The sequence below is a fragment of the Anomaloglossus baeobatrachus genome, chromosome 3 (genome assembly GCF_048569485.1).
Source record: "Anomaloglossus baeobatrachus isolate aAnoBae1 chromosome 3, aAnoBae1.hap1, whole genome shotgun sequence".
Taxonomy (NCBI): Eukaryota; Metazoa; Chordata; class Amphibia; order Anura; family Aromobatidae; genus Anomaloglossus; species Anomaloglossus baeobatrachus.
This window is the reverse complement of record NC_134355.1, coordinates 562,715,661-562,730,256: the sequence shown is the minus strand read 5'-3', so window position 1 is coordinate 562,730,256 and position 14,596 is coordinate 562,715,661. Positions and strand designations below refer to the sequence as shown.

General features: G+C 47.7%; 1 protein-coding gene across 3 annotated transcripts in view; it reads right to left on the bottom strand.

Moving 5' to 3' along the window:
• Positions 1-14,596, bottom strand: part of GIGYF2 (GRB10 interacting GYF protein 2) — a 308,508-nt gene that overhangs the window by 4,729 nt on the left and 289,183 nt on the right. For all 3 annotated transcript variants that reach the window (XM_075340885.1, XM_075340887.1, XM_075340886.1), the window contains 3 exons: positions 14,133-14,287; positions 5,196-5,365; positions 4,583-4,709 (listed from right to left, as the gene is read on the bottom strand). In XM_075340885.1, the coding sequence (XP_075197000.1) occupies positions 4,583-4,709; positions 5,196-5,365; positions 14,133-14,287 (452 nt within the window). The remainder of the gene's footprint in view (positions 1-4,582; positions 4,710-5,195; positions 5,366-14,132; positions 14,288-14,596) is intronic.

Below are 14,596 nucleotides of genomic sequence, written 5' to 3'. Positions count from 1 at the left end.
GGAAAAGACAGGAGGGTCGGCAAGGCCAAAAAGGTCAAAGGACACTTTGGAGCTCGAGTCATAGTGGAGATGACTTCAGGAAGGATATCAGAAGTCGCCAAGATCCAGGACTCAAGAGCTACGCCGTCAATCTGAGAATCCAGAATTCTGACGGGAAAAAACGGACCTCTTGAGAAAAGGTCTGAACGGTCCGGAAGATGCCATGGCAACCCAACGGACAGAAGGAGCAGGTCAGAGTACCAAGCCTGCTTGGGTCAGTCTGGAAGAATGACCCGACGGCCCCCTTTACCGATCTTGCGCAGGACTCTGGACAAGAGGTAGAGGGTGAAATTTGTAAAGAGACAAAGCTGGGATCAAACATGAACCAGTGTGTCTACCGCAAAACCTGCGGATTGTGGACCACGGTTGGACAGCTGAAATAGCCTGCCTCGTAGTTTTCACATCTAGGATGTGGACTGCGGATACGGTGGACTAGGAGTCCCTTGTCCACTGAAGAATGTTGAGCCGCCAAGATTGCCAGGCGGCTGAGTGTCCCGCCCTGGAAGCTGATGTAGGAAAACGCTGTCACGTTGTCCGACTGGACTCGAATGTGCCTAGCCGCCCACAGATGGTGAAGGCTTAGAGAGCCAGAAATACAGCTCTGATTTCCAGCACATTGATCCAGAGGGCTGATTCGGACAGAGTCCAAGCGCCCTGCGCTCCACGGTGGAGATATACTGCTCCCAAGGCGGATAGGCTAGCATCCTGGTGAGGATCACCCGGGACGGGCCAGAAAGGAGCGCCCCTGAGACAGAGTGGCCGAAGCCACCACTGAAACGAGCCCCTGGTCAGTGGCGAAGCCACCACCCCGTGGGAGGAGTGAGTTCGCTTGTACAGCGGAAAACATCCAGTCTCAGAGGACGCAGGAAAAACTGGGCAAGGAACCGCTTTCATTGACGCCCTGAGAACCTCTGGTTCGAAGTCAGAGTGGACTTGGACAGAAAGACAAGCCACCCGAATAGGTCAGAGTGGCGAGAGTGAGCGAAGCACTCTGCTAAGAGTCAGCACTGGATGAAGCCCCGACAAGAAGGCCGTCCAGGGCAAAAGATCACTGCCAAACCCTAGGAGGGCAGGACCCTAATCACAGCTGCCCCAATGAGAATACTCGAGGGGCCTTGGCTAACCCCAAGGGAAGAGCCACGAATTGGACCACTCCGATTGTCAAAACGTAGTCAACGCTGGTGTGAAACTGCGATTGACTCCTGCCGATAGGCATCTCTGATGCCGATGGCTGCTAGGGAATCTCCTTGGGTTCTTGATTGATCCGGTGAAAAAAACACACGGAACAAAACCAAGACTCAATGTGAAAACGCCACACCTGGCTATGCTTGAAAAGCTAAAGATCCAGGTCGGAAGGCACCGCCCTCTTCGGGGACTAGGAATATATTTAAGCAAAAATCTCAGAACCGTTCCCAGTCGGGAACCGGTACAATTACTCCATTGGCCTGCAAGAAATGCCACGGCCTGTGAGAAGGCGGCGGCCTTGGAGCCGGGAAGAGTTGACAGAAAAAATCTGTTTGGCGGGTGGACAGAAGTCCATCCTGTAGCCAAGGGAGAAATAATCTCGCCCCCACTGAACGGAGACGTGTTAGAACCCTACGTCGCCAAGTGGAGAGAGCCTGCCACCGACCAAGGAGGTTGTTGGCGTGGCTAAATAGCTCGGAGGAAGCTGACTCAGTGACAGCATCTCCTGCGGCCTTCTGAAGACGCAGCTTCGAGCCATTTGGTTCTATGAACCTAGGCTGAGCTAGAGGACGATCAGATGGAGGAACGGAAACCACCGAAACCTCAACTGATTCCTGCCCTGGACAGGTTCCCTGGTTTAGGTTTGTGGCAAGGAAAAACACTCCCCGCCAAGAGCTTCCTTAATTTCACCCAGTTGGTTCTGAGGAAACTGGTCCCACCAAGGGGGAGTCCAGCAGGGAACCTCCATAGAGGCATCTGCCTTCCAATTCCGAAGCCACAGGAGCCTGCGGATAGCGAGGAAGGCAGCCCAGACCACCGCCGTGCGGCGTCCAGCATGGCAGACCTGGCATAGGATGAAAAGACTGAAGTCTGGAAGTTCAGGCAACCGTTTTGGGCATAGAGTCCCTGTGAGAGAATGCATCTCCTCCAGAGAAGGTACAAAAAAACCGCACTGCTGTAAAGCTGAGGAGAACGAAGCTCCTGCCGTCCCCATACCGACTTGGCCCAAAGGACAACCGGGCGGACCGCAGATCCTTAAGAGAGGAGCCATCAGCCACTGACATAACGGCCCGGGCTGAGCCACCTGAGGTGAATGAGCCCACTTCTTGACCACCATTGGTGGACAGGGGAAATACAGTCCTCAGAATCACGCTTCATGGGAAGCGACTGTCAGAGCGGACCCTGGGCTAGTCACAGGGGCCTGAAAACTGGAGTGGTTAAGGAACACACGTTGTGTTCACCTAGATAAGGTAACACCGGCGGATTGAGGTCCAGTACAAAATTAATGTACCGTAGGATCCATATAGAGGTGCCGTCAGCCACTGATACAACTATCCGGGCTGAAAGTCTAGACACCGGAGTGGCTACCCTTGGCGAATGAGTACACTCCTTGACCACCTCTGATGGGAGGGGGAGACAGGCAGCAGAACTCCGCTGTGGGGTCTGCAGGATAGGCTGTGGGCTTGGACGCAGCGGGCTGAAAACTGGAGTGGTTAAAGAACACACTCCTCGTCCTGTTAAAGGTATACTGATGCCTTTCTGCCAGCGGGGAATACTCCCCTGATCAGGCGGATGGAGGTCCAGTACAAGAATAATGGACGCAATCCAATCATTCGCATCTGCGTCACCTACGGACGGATCAATGTACATAAAGTAGCGTCCGAGCCCGTGGTAGAGACATCCTCCTCGTCCAGTGAGTCAGCTCGTAATCGGAGCTGCGGGACGGGGAGGACAGGGGACCCTGCGTCTCCCTGTCAGGAGGACGGGGTCTGAGCCCAGAAGGAGAGTCCCTTGTGAGCTTTGCTGAGCGAAGCAGAAAACGCCCTGAGAAGGGGGCTGCATGCTCAGCAGATGCCGGGACAGCCGACCCCTGGAAATAGGATTCCCACGGGGGTCAGCCACCGAAACCGGAGCAGCTGGAGGGACCATTAATGAGCTCCCAAGCTGAGGGGCCACAGTGGTTATGAGCTCGGTATAGCCGTACGAGACTACCTGCAGTGGATAATAAAAAACAGCCTGCAGCCTCGCTCTGTGAGACATGCTGCAGAGGTGGGGGCTCTGTCTAGAATGGCTAGAATACCCAAGACAGGGGTTCAGCCTGGGGAGACTCCCGGCTGAGGCATCTTGACCACCATCCACCACATAAGAACCATTACAGTGTGCCGGTTCAGGCAATATGAGGTTACATGCAGAACATGTAGTGTACAGCCTTGGAGCTTTGCTGCTAGAGTGAGACATGCTGCTGAGGAGGAGGTTCTATGATAAAGAATTAACTCCTTCAGAATGCCCTGAGAGTGAATAAAAGTGCACAACCAGAGGTTGTGACTTATCAGGCCGCTATTATGAGTGCCATCCGAATTCCAAGCCTGGACCCCCAGCCAGATATTCACTCCCTCTGCACTGCAGAGCAGCCAGCGCCGACCAGTGTACTAAGACGCTGAGAAAATGGCGCCAGAGTGAGGGGGGGGGGGCGGGGGTTAACCCAGGAGCGGGAATCGGAGGGCGAAGGAGATGTACAGGGGAGGGAATCATCTCCTCAAAAAGGAGTGTCCTCCCCTGTGCAGAGCGGCCGGCGGGCGGCTCTGCAGTGTCCCCCTGCATGACTGACATGCAGGGGAACGAAACGAAACTAGGCCGCGGCTGAAGCCGGGGCCTAGAGTTATGCATGCGGCCGAGAATCAGGCATCATCGGCGCGGTTCTCAGTAAAAACCGTGGAACCGGCCGGACACACAGTAAAAAAGCAGCATTATCAAGCAATCACTGTCCCTCCCAATAAAAGTGCCCCACATTGCAGAAGGACCCTCTGAATAACGTCTCTATACTTAGCCTTGAGACGCAGGGCCCAGTCCCTGGTGGGGTGGGGGTTCAGTGCTCCTTCCAGCAGGGTCCTGCACAAGGGCTGCGGATGGAGGCCGGTCTCCTTCAAGGCAGTGAGAACCGTGTTGGATCCAACTTCAAGCCAGAGCCCCTAAGGAATGGTGAAGGAGCGCAGCATGAAGGGCTCCTGCCCTGAAGTCAACCTTAACAGCACCGCCGCCAGGGGGGTGAGAAGGGACATGCCGGGAGTCCAGTGGACCCGCTTTTCTTCCAAATCTTTAGAAAAAATGAAAAATCAAAAAAGGATGCATGTGTGTGTGTGATCCTCCTGACACAAAGCAAGAAACTGGCTAGATCTGGCTAGCAGGGGGTGTATATGCTAGGAGGGAGGAGCTACACGTTTTTGAGTGTAGTAACTTTGTGTGTCCTCCGGGGGCAGTAGCTATACATCCATGGTTTGGGTCTCCCATAGGAACGATAAAGAAATAACCAATGTGATACTGCGGAGACCTATGTTTAGAATACGGTGCATCGCCCCACCTAGCAAACTTGGATCTGCCCGAACCATCTTCTGTTTCTTTTTCTTGCGTCCAGCGCTTTGTGCGGTTTCTAGTGTTGTGTGTTGTGAATTACTCTGACTTGTCTGATACACGGCCCATCCTGAATCCTGAGAACAAAAAACAGGTTTTATAGATAATTGCTTTCTTGTAAAGAACCAACTAGAAACAAAATAAAGAAAATGAGCTATGTACACTAGAGCACAGCTCACACCAGCAATAATGACAGCGGTGGAGGCCTGGATGTGTCCGGTCTAGTAGTGTAATCAGATACCCTAGATATGCCCCCACAGTCCCCACCCTGGATGTGCCCCATCCATCCATCCTTACTACAGTCCCCACCCATTATCCCCACAGTCCCAGTCCCTAGTGAACACTTACTTTGCCAAAACTAATTTGTATTTGGTCATGCCAATAAAGCTTATTTATTTGATTTGTATATTAGGGTCATTTTGAAATATCCACCTTATAAAGACACCAAATAAGAGGCTTGGTACTGCAGTTTGGTCACAAGTCATGACAAATGGCAGCAAATTCCCAATAAGATCTCTGTGTGGCCTCACCACTGAACTCGTCCCCTATTCTCAATTACTTACATGTGTTACCGGCTGAGGTTTCTGCTGAGCAGGTTTTTGCTTATTTCGACGCTCCAAAAATTGCTTGGAGAAATCTTTTGCTTCAAGGGTGTCCCCAAGATATGCTCGGACATAATCATGGACTTCATAAGGAGATTCCACTTCTCGCAGGAAGGACACAAATGTGGGCACTGCACCAAGAAGAACACGTTTATCACTATAAATGTAGCATGAGGGAGATCTCGGGCTCGATCCTATTCTCTGTGGCCAATTATCAGAACCCAGGATAAAACCAAAATCAGCAAATAACCTGTAGTAAGTGGATAAATAAATCTTTATTAACATGTAGTATTACTATTTATTCACTTAATATAGAGTATTTGTCGACTTTGTTTTTACCCTAGGTTCTGTTAAATGGCCACAGTATGGAGATGCACCAACATTCTTTTATTTATAACAAATGTTCCAGCTCATTTCTTTGGTTTTGTTACAGTGTATTCAGTGTTAAAGCACCACTATTATAATAATGGCCTATAACACAAATATTCAAATAAGTATCCGTCCAATACAATTACATCAGAGGGACACAACAGCCAATCGACCTAAGTAATAGAGAAGTTGGCACATTTAGATGTGGGAGGTGCACGTTCTGCAAGTTTGTAAAACAGGGAGACCGATTTGTGAGTGAAGTGACTGGAAAAGTATACCTCAATAGACAATTAGCAAATTGCACTACAGCCGGGGTTATATATCTATTCAAATGTGATTGTAAAAAAGAATATGTAGGCAAGACGAGGCAGGAGTTTAAAAGATGCATTGGTCATCATATTGGGGACATCCGGAATGTAAGGGATACCCCCATCTCAAGACATATCAGGATGGATCATGGTGGTAACCTCGAGTGTTTTTGTTTCAGAGCTATTGAGGTAGTACCTCCCCCGGATAGAGGGGGCGATTGGGATAGATTCATCCTACAGAAAGAGGCCAGGTGGATTCACAGACTACGTACTGTGAGTCCCTCTGGCCTCAATGAGCAGTTGCACTTTGGATGTTTTTGTGATCGCCCTGCACTCCGGTTCCGCTTTGTTAGATCTCTGTTCACAGTACTTATTAACCAGCCATTACCCATTGTTCCGTGAAGGATGTGGTATTTATAAAACATATGCCTTTATTTGAGGGTAGATATCTATTATCTGATATGTATTCATTTTCTTGGGACGTTCCACCTCTACTAATTTTATCCACTCCTGAAGAACCCTAGACAGATAGGGGGAAACGCGTTGGGTGGTTTCCTCCAATTTTTGGTAGGAATAAGTTATAAAAATATTGGTCGATTGGCTGTTGTGTCCCTCTGATGTAATTGTATTGGATGGATACTTTTTTGAATATTTGTGTTGGAGTATCACACATTTAATCATCTTTTGTCATTTCCAACTAGGCTATTTGGCATTGTTGATCCTAGATTGTTAATCACTTTATCTCCCAATAGGGACTAATAGGGTCATTAGGTAAAAGTCGACGGTGAGCGGGGGCGCCAATTGCGCAGGTAATAGGGCGCCGACCTCCGCTGCAAGGTAGGGGCAGTCATAGGGCTCATTAGGATCAGCCCCCTTGTGTGTTTTCTTATTTAATGTATTGGATGTGGTGTTTCCCCTCTTTTTAACCTTACTAATAAATTCTAAGTTTTAGGAGTTTTTTGTTAGTGATATACCTTATGTACTTGTATATGTATACATTTTCACCTTTTAATATTATAATGATGGCCTTTCCACAGGGTGGGTCAGTAATCAATGTAAAATTGGTCGGGGGTCTACCAGATGGCACCCCCACCGATCAGTTGCCATCACCTCTGGTGGTAGCTGGATGTACACATTGCACAGAATGGACCCGCACAGCTCCATACACTGCTTAGTGGGCACTGTCTGGTACTGCCGAGCAGTGTACAGAGCTGTGCTGGTATATTCTGTGCAATGTGTAGGAGTTGACAGCTGATTGGTGGGGGTGCAGTGTGTTGCGCCCCCTACTAATGTAATGCACTCACACAAATTCTGTCTTTGCATGGAGTAAAAACAGGTCATGTTTCTTACATGCATCATCCCTTTTATATCAATATTTTTTTTTTTTATTTGTTTTTAAAAACTGAAGGTGTTAAATTGTTTGACCTTTTCCCTGCATTGACTCTTAGCAATGGATTAGTTAACTCCTTCCTGCCTTCCTGACATGTATCATGTTGGGCCCCTGTCTTTCAAGCAAGCTCAGGTGCTGAGCCCGCCCCATTCCTGACAGATGATGGCTGTGTTATCCAGCAGTCATTTGCCTCTAACAACCGCGGGTTACATGACAATCTATTTAGCTATAGACTAAGGCTACTTTCACACATCCGGTTTGAGCACTGCGGCTTAATCCGGCTGTGAAACCTATGCAACAGATGCGGCGAAAACACCGCATCCTTTGCATACGTTTTTACATGCGGCCCGTCTGTTTTTTTCCGGTTGCGGCACGCTACTGAGCATGCGCAGTGGAAAAAAACGCATGCGGCGACCGGATGTGTTTTTTGCCGCATCCGGCGTCCATAGGCATGCATTGAAAAATGCGCCACAGCGGCCGGATGCGGCGCGATGCGTTTTTTTTGGCCGGAGCAAAAAATGTTGCAGGGAACGTTCTATCCGGCCGCGGCATCGGCTAAATCTGCCGCATGCGGCAAAAATCGGACCGAACGCAAGCCCCTGGGGCACAATACAGCACTAATGTAAGTCTATGCAAAAAAACCCGCAAACGGCGTAAAAAAAAACTGTTGCGGTTTTTCTGCAGAACGCCGTATTGTGCCGCAGAGCAAAAACCGGATGCGTGAAAGTAGCCTAAGAGAACAGAAATGGCACTATCGTGGAATTAGAATGGAGTAATTGCAGCTACAGTCTATCTTCTATGGCTTCCAATAATTAGGTGATGCTCAGCCAACAAGGACCAAGGAGGGCAAGATGACATAGCATCCAAAACAGAAAGGCGTTGTGGCACTCACTATTAGGAGAAAAACAATTTCTTTTATTCCAATTACGTTAAAACATTATCGACCTAGAGGTAGCGGGGGAGGAAAGTGCAGCAGATACACACAGATGACGGCTGTTTTGCACTTAAAGGGAACCTGTCAGGTCAAAAAAGCATTGTGACCTACAAGCAGGAGCCTGTGTGAGCTAGTAACCCCTTCCTACCCATCCCTGTGTTGTTATATTGTGTAATATGAAAGTAATAAAATACGTTTTATTACTTTCATATTCCCTATGTAAATAGCACAGGTCTATAGCCCCATGGGTGGCTCATTGCTCCGTGGGCGTCTACATGCTTTCCATGGTATCACGCCCCTGTGGGCGTCTACATGCTTTCCATGGTATCACGCCCCTGTGGGAGTCTACATGCTTTCCATGGTATCACGCCCCTGTGGGCGTCTACATGCTTTCCATGGTATCACGCCCCTGTGGGCGTCTATATGCTTTCCATGGTATCACGCCCCTGTGGGAGTCTACATGCTTTCCATGGTATCACGCTCCTGTGGGCGTCTACATGCTTTCCATGGTATCACGCCCCTGTGGGAGTCTACATGCTTTCCATGGTATCACGCTCCTGTGGGCGTCTACATGCTTTCCATGGTATCACGCCCCTGTGGGCGTCTACATGCTTTCCATGGTATCACGCCCCTGTGGAAGTCTACATGCTTTCCATGGTATCACGCCCCTGTGGGAGTCTACATGCTTTCCATGGTATCACGCCCCTGTGGGCGTCTACATGCTTTCCATGGTATCACGCCCCTGTGGGCGTCTATATGCTTTCCATGGTATCACGCCCCTGTGGGAGTCTACATGCTTTCCATGGTATCACGCTCCTGTGGGCGTCTACATGCTTTCCATGGTATCACGCCCCTGTGGGAGTCTACATGCTTTCCATGGTATCACGCTCCTGTGGGCGTCTACATGCTTTCCATGGTATCACGCCCCTGTGGGCGTCTACATGCTTTCCATGGTATCACGCCCCTGTGGAAGTCTACATGCTTTCCATGGTATCACGCCCCTGTGGGAGTCTACATGCTTTCTATGGTATCACGCCCCTGTAGGAGTCTACATGCTTTCTATGGTATCACGCCCCTGTGGGAGTCTACATGCTTTCTATGGTATCACGCCCCTGTGGGAGTCTACATGCTTTCTATGGTATCACGCCCCTGTGGGAGTCTACATGCTTTCTATGGTATCACGCCCCTGTAGGAGTCTACATGCTTTCTATGGTATCACGCCCCTGTGGGAGTCTACATGCTTTCCATGGTATCACGCCCCTGTGGGAGTCTACATGCTTTCCATGGTATCACGCCCCTGTGGGCGTCTACATGCTTTCCATGGTATCACGCCCCTGTGGGCGTCTATATGCTTTCCATGGTATCACGCCCCTGTGGGAGTCTACATGCTTTCCATGGTATCACGCTCCTGTGGGCGTCTACATGCTTTCCATGGTATCACGCCCCTGTGGGAGTCTACATGCTTTCCATGGTATCACGCTCCTGTGGGCGTCTACATGCTTTCCATGGTATCACGCCCCTGTGGGCGTCTACATGCTTTCCATGGTATCACGCTCCTGTGGAAGTCTACATGCTTTCCATGGTATCACGCCCCTGTGGGAGTCTACATGCTTTCCATGGTATCACGCCCCTGTGGGCGTCTACATGCTTTCCATGGTATCACGCCCCTGTGGGCGTCTATATGCTTTCCATGGTATCACGCCCCTGTGGGAGTCTACATGCTTTCCATGGTATCACGCTCCTGTGGGCGTCTACATGCTTTCCATGGTATCACGCCCCTGTGGGAGTCTACATGCTTTCCATGGTATCACGCCCCTGTGGGCGTCTACATGCTTTCCATGGTATCACGCCCCTGTGGAAGTCTACATGCTTTCCATGGTATCACGCCCCTGTGGGAGTCTACATGCTTTCTATGGTATCACGCCCCTGTAGGAGTCTACATGCTTTCTATGGTATCACGCCCCTGTGGGAGTCTACATGCTTTCTATGGTATCACGCCCCTGTGGGAGTCTACATGCTTTCTATGGTATCACGCCCCTGTGGGAGTCTACATGCTTTCTATGGTATCACGCCCCTGTAGGAGTCTACATGCTTTCTATGGTATCACGCCCCTGTGGGCGTCTACATGCTTTCCATGGTATCACGCCCCTGTGGGCGTCTACATGCTTTCCATGGTATCACGCCCCTGTGGAAGTCTACATGCTTTCCATGGTATCACGCCCCTGTGGGAGTCTACATGCTTTCTATGGTATCACGCCCCTGTAGGAGTCTACATGCTTTCTATGGTATCACGCCCCTGTGGGAGTCTACATGCTTTCCATGGTATCACGCCCCTGTGGGAGTCTACATGCTTTCCATGGTATCACGCCCCTGTGGGAGTCTACATGCTTTCCCTGTGGGCGTAATACCATGGATTTACATCAGCGATGTCCGTTCTGCAGCTTCAAAATCTTGCGTGCGCGCTTACCATTCTCGTCGCCTTCTCATCCTGGCGCTTGCTTCTCGGCTTCTGATGCACACTGCACATGACCGGAACCACAGGCGTCTTCTGAGCATGCACAGTGCGCGTCAGAAGCCGACACACAAACACCAGGATGAGAAGGCGACGAGAATAGTAAGTGCGCACGCGCGAGATTCTGCAGTAGCGACGGCCACATCGCTGATGTAAATCTATGGCATCACAACCACAGGGGTGTAATAACAGGTAAAGCGTGTAGACGCCCACAGGGGGATGAGACGACCATGGGGCTAGAGACACTATCATTTACATAGGGAATATGAAAGTAATAAAACGTATTTTATTACTTTCATATTACACAATATAACTACACAGGGATGGGTAGGGAGAAATTAGCAGCTCACACAGGCTCCTGCTTGTAGGCCAGAACGCTTTTTTGACCTGCAGATTTCCTTTAACCGCTCTTCAACACATCTCCTGTTCAGACCCATTGAAGCGCAGTTACACGTGAAACAGCCATAGTCCATGTGCGTCTGCTGCACTTCCTCTCCCGTTACTTAAAAGACAATTATGTTTTAACATAGCTGAAATAAAAGAAACTGTTTACTGCCTAATACACCTTATGACAATCTCTGACAGCGGCATTTACAGCGAGTGAGCTGAGGGTCCCATCGCCCCTTTCCCCCTACAACAGCCGGGGAACACAGCCTGAACACCCTCGTGCTGGTCATGACCCTATTCCTAAGCTGGGCTTCGTAGGAGACCATAATATCTACTATAAACGTTTGCAGTATATAGTAGAAGAAATCAGACGATCGCTGCTTCAGGTGCTCTAATGGGACTAACAAATAGGGTAAAACAGCAAAAAAAATTCAAATCACTATTGTTGTAATTGAACTATCCTAAGAATATCATCAAGTAATTTTTACAGTACAATGTGGCCGTGAAAACATACAAAAAACAACTGTGGAATAGTAAAAATTAATGACGTATCAAAAACTGCAACCCGTCTTGCAAAAAACAAGTTCTCATATGGCTTTGGCAACAGAAAAAGTAAAAAAGTTATGGCTCTTGGAAGGGGAGGAAATACAAAAAAAACACAAAAAATGAAAATTGCCATGTTGGGAAGGGGTTAAAAGATGAAAAACACACGAGAACTGATGTAAAATGAATGTCATCCAGTTTTCCTGGCAGATCCACTTGGACATCAATGGCGGTGTCTCATACATAAGAACAGATCAGAATAGGACATGTACTTTTAATGGAGAAGACAAGAATCTGTTAGATAAATAAACGTGTACATGGCTGCAATACACACTAGGGATCAGTGTGCGGTTTGTATTAACAACGGACAATACTGGGGTGAGGTCCTGTCTCAGACTCCAAGCCTTGCTGTATCTGAAGGCCAACACCTGTCACAGCTATTCCTGTTACATAGAGTATATAGGACACCTAGTCTATTGCATAAGATGGGAGTTAGGATGGATGATCTGTGTCCTAGGTGCGGGCAGGAGGGTGCTAATCTGATGCATATGATGTGGTCCTGTAGGAATATTGAAGATTACTGGAGGGCAGTACTAGAATTGGTTAGACAAGTTTTCAATATCCGTCTACAGCCAAGACCTATTATATGTATCCTGGGTCTACTGGAAGGGGGGGTGGACTTGAGTTCGCCAGTAATGGTCGGTATTGCACGTCTCTTGTACCAGGCTAGGAAACTGTTGGCCTACCACTGGTTGGACCCGGCGCCTCCGGTCATCGGGGATTTTAGGGAAAGAGTAAACGCTATACTTCGACTGGAGAGAGGAGTATACCTTAAAAGAAATGCATTGAAGAAGTTCTATAAGATCTGGGGGGCATGGTTGGATACCCCAGGCCTTCCCTCCTCGGCGTTACTGCATGTGTGTATATATATACATATATCTATATATATCTATATCTATATCCATATATATATATATATCTATATATATCTATATATATATCTATATCTATATATATAGATATATATATAGATATATGTATATATACACACATGCAGTAACGCCGGGGAGGGAAGGCCTGGGGTATCCAACCATGCCCCCCAGATCTTATAGAACTTCTTCAATGCATTTCTTTTAAGGTCTATATATTGTAAGCCCGCAAGGGCAGGGCCCTCTTCCCTCTGTACTAGTCTGTCTATTGTAACTTATATATGTATTTTGTATGTAACCCCCTTCTCATGTACAGCACCATGGAATCAATGGTGCTCTATAAATAATTATATATGTATATGTGTGTGTGTATATATATATATATATATATATATATATATATATATATATATATATATATATATATGTAATGTCATAAAGATGCTGGGTAAGCTATACTATGGAGAATATATTGGGAAATGATATGTGACCCATATTGAAATGAGACGTGGACTACAGGTGCATTGTTTATTATGTTATTTGTGTGGTTTTCTTACTGACTAAAGGTTTTTCCCCTTTCCGTGATATTTTTTTTTGGGGGGGGGAATTTATGTGTTGTATAATTTTGCTGTTAAATAAAAATGAACCCGATTAAAAAAAAACAAAAACGAACAATACAGAGATGAGAAAAACAGATGTGTGAATGTAGACTTATATTCATGACCGATTCTAATGACAGGTCATCAGTATAAATATAGAGAGGCACAGGGAATTCAAGCATGTGCAAAAATAGGCAAATTGCTACTATGTGATTCAGGTTTATATGTGTTGAGGTAGAAGAAGAGTTCGGCCTTGTTCACGTCTGTTCGGACATTCAGCTTGCTCCGTCTTCTGGACAGGTTCCTGTTTTTAGAACAGACAGATGGAAAAAGTGTCTGATTGCATCAGTTATGCAAACAGAAGCAGAGGGGCCCGCAGATTATTATGGGGTCTGTTTGGTGTTCAATTTTTAGACCAGAAGAAGCTGTTTTGCTGGCTGGACTGTCCAGATTTTAGAATTGGAGTGGGGAGAATAAGAGTACAGCAGGTTAAACTTTTTCTTGGGCATGAAACAGACCACCTAGTAATTAATGTGGCCCCTCATCTTGCATTTGAATAACTGATGCAATCGCTTTTTCCATTTGTTTGTGGAATGGAACAAAGGAAAGGTTTGAACAGACGTGATCAGAGACAGGAACAATATACAAGTTCATTTCTACCTGATCCAAAGGGTAAAAATAAATTAAGCGCTCTACATATAAAATAAAAAAACAAGCTGGAAACATACATGTAGTCTGATGTGAATTTTTTTAACAGTTTTTTGAGCAAAAGCCATACGTGGATCCAGCTGGAAAGACGTACAAGGGGTTACCATGACCTATTCTGTTTGAATCCATGACTTCACATTTGGCTAATATGTTATACCTACACCTGCGTGTGTGACTGCAGCTGTATGTGAGTATGGTTTAGCGGCGGCCTTTCCTTACCATCCAGGCTGTGAGCGGTGTTCAGGGCATGCAGAGTCTGCTCACACCACTGGGTGAAGCCGTCCGCACACTTCGTTGCTCCTTGAAAAAGTCTAACAAGCTTCTCTTCTTGCTCGACCTTCTTACTCTGCCGGCTGTTTAACCCTGATGATTTGCTGGGGAAAAAAAAAATAGAAGCAATAGTCCTGTGATTTCAACCAGAACTACATTATACATTTACTTGTGTCTAATTAGCTGGACTTACAAATATAAAGAAAAAAAAGCCAGCTATATATATATCGTCCAACACGGATGAGAAACCCCATCATACTGGAAAACCTACAGCGGCACAAGGGGTTAACCCCTTCACGACCAAGGACGGATCTATCAGTCATGGAGTATGTGAGGTTAGTCCCCGCCCCCTCCCGTGGGCAGGTCGCGGCGATCCGCGCACATATCAGCTGTTTTCAACAGCTGACATGTGT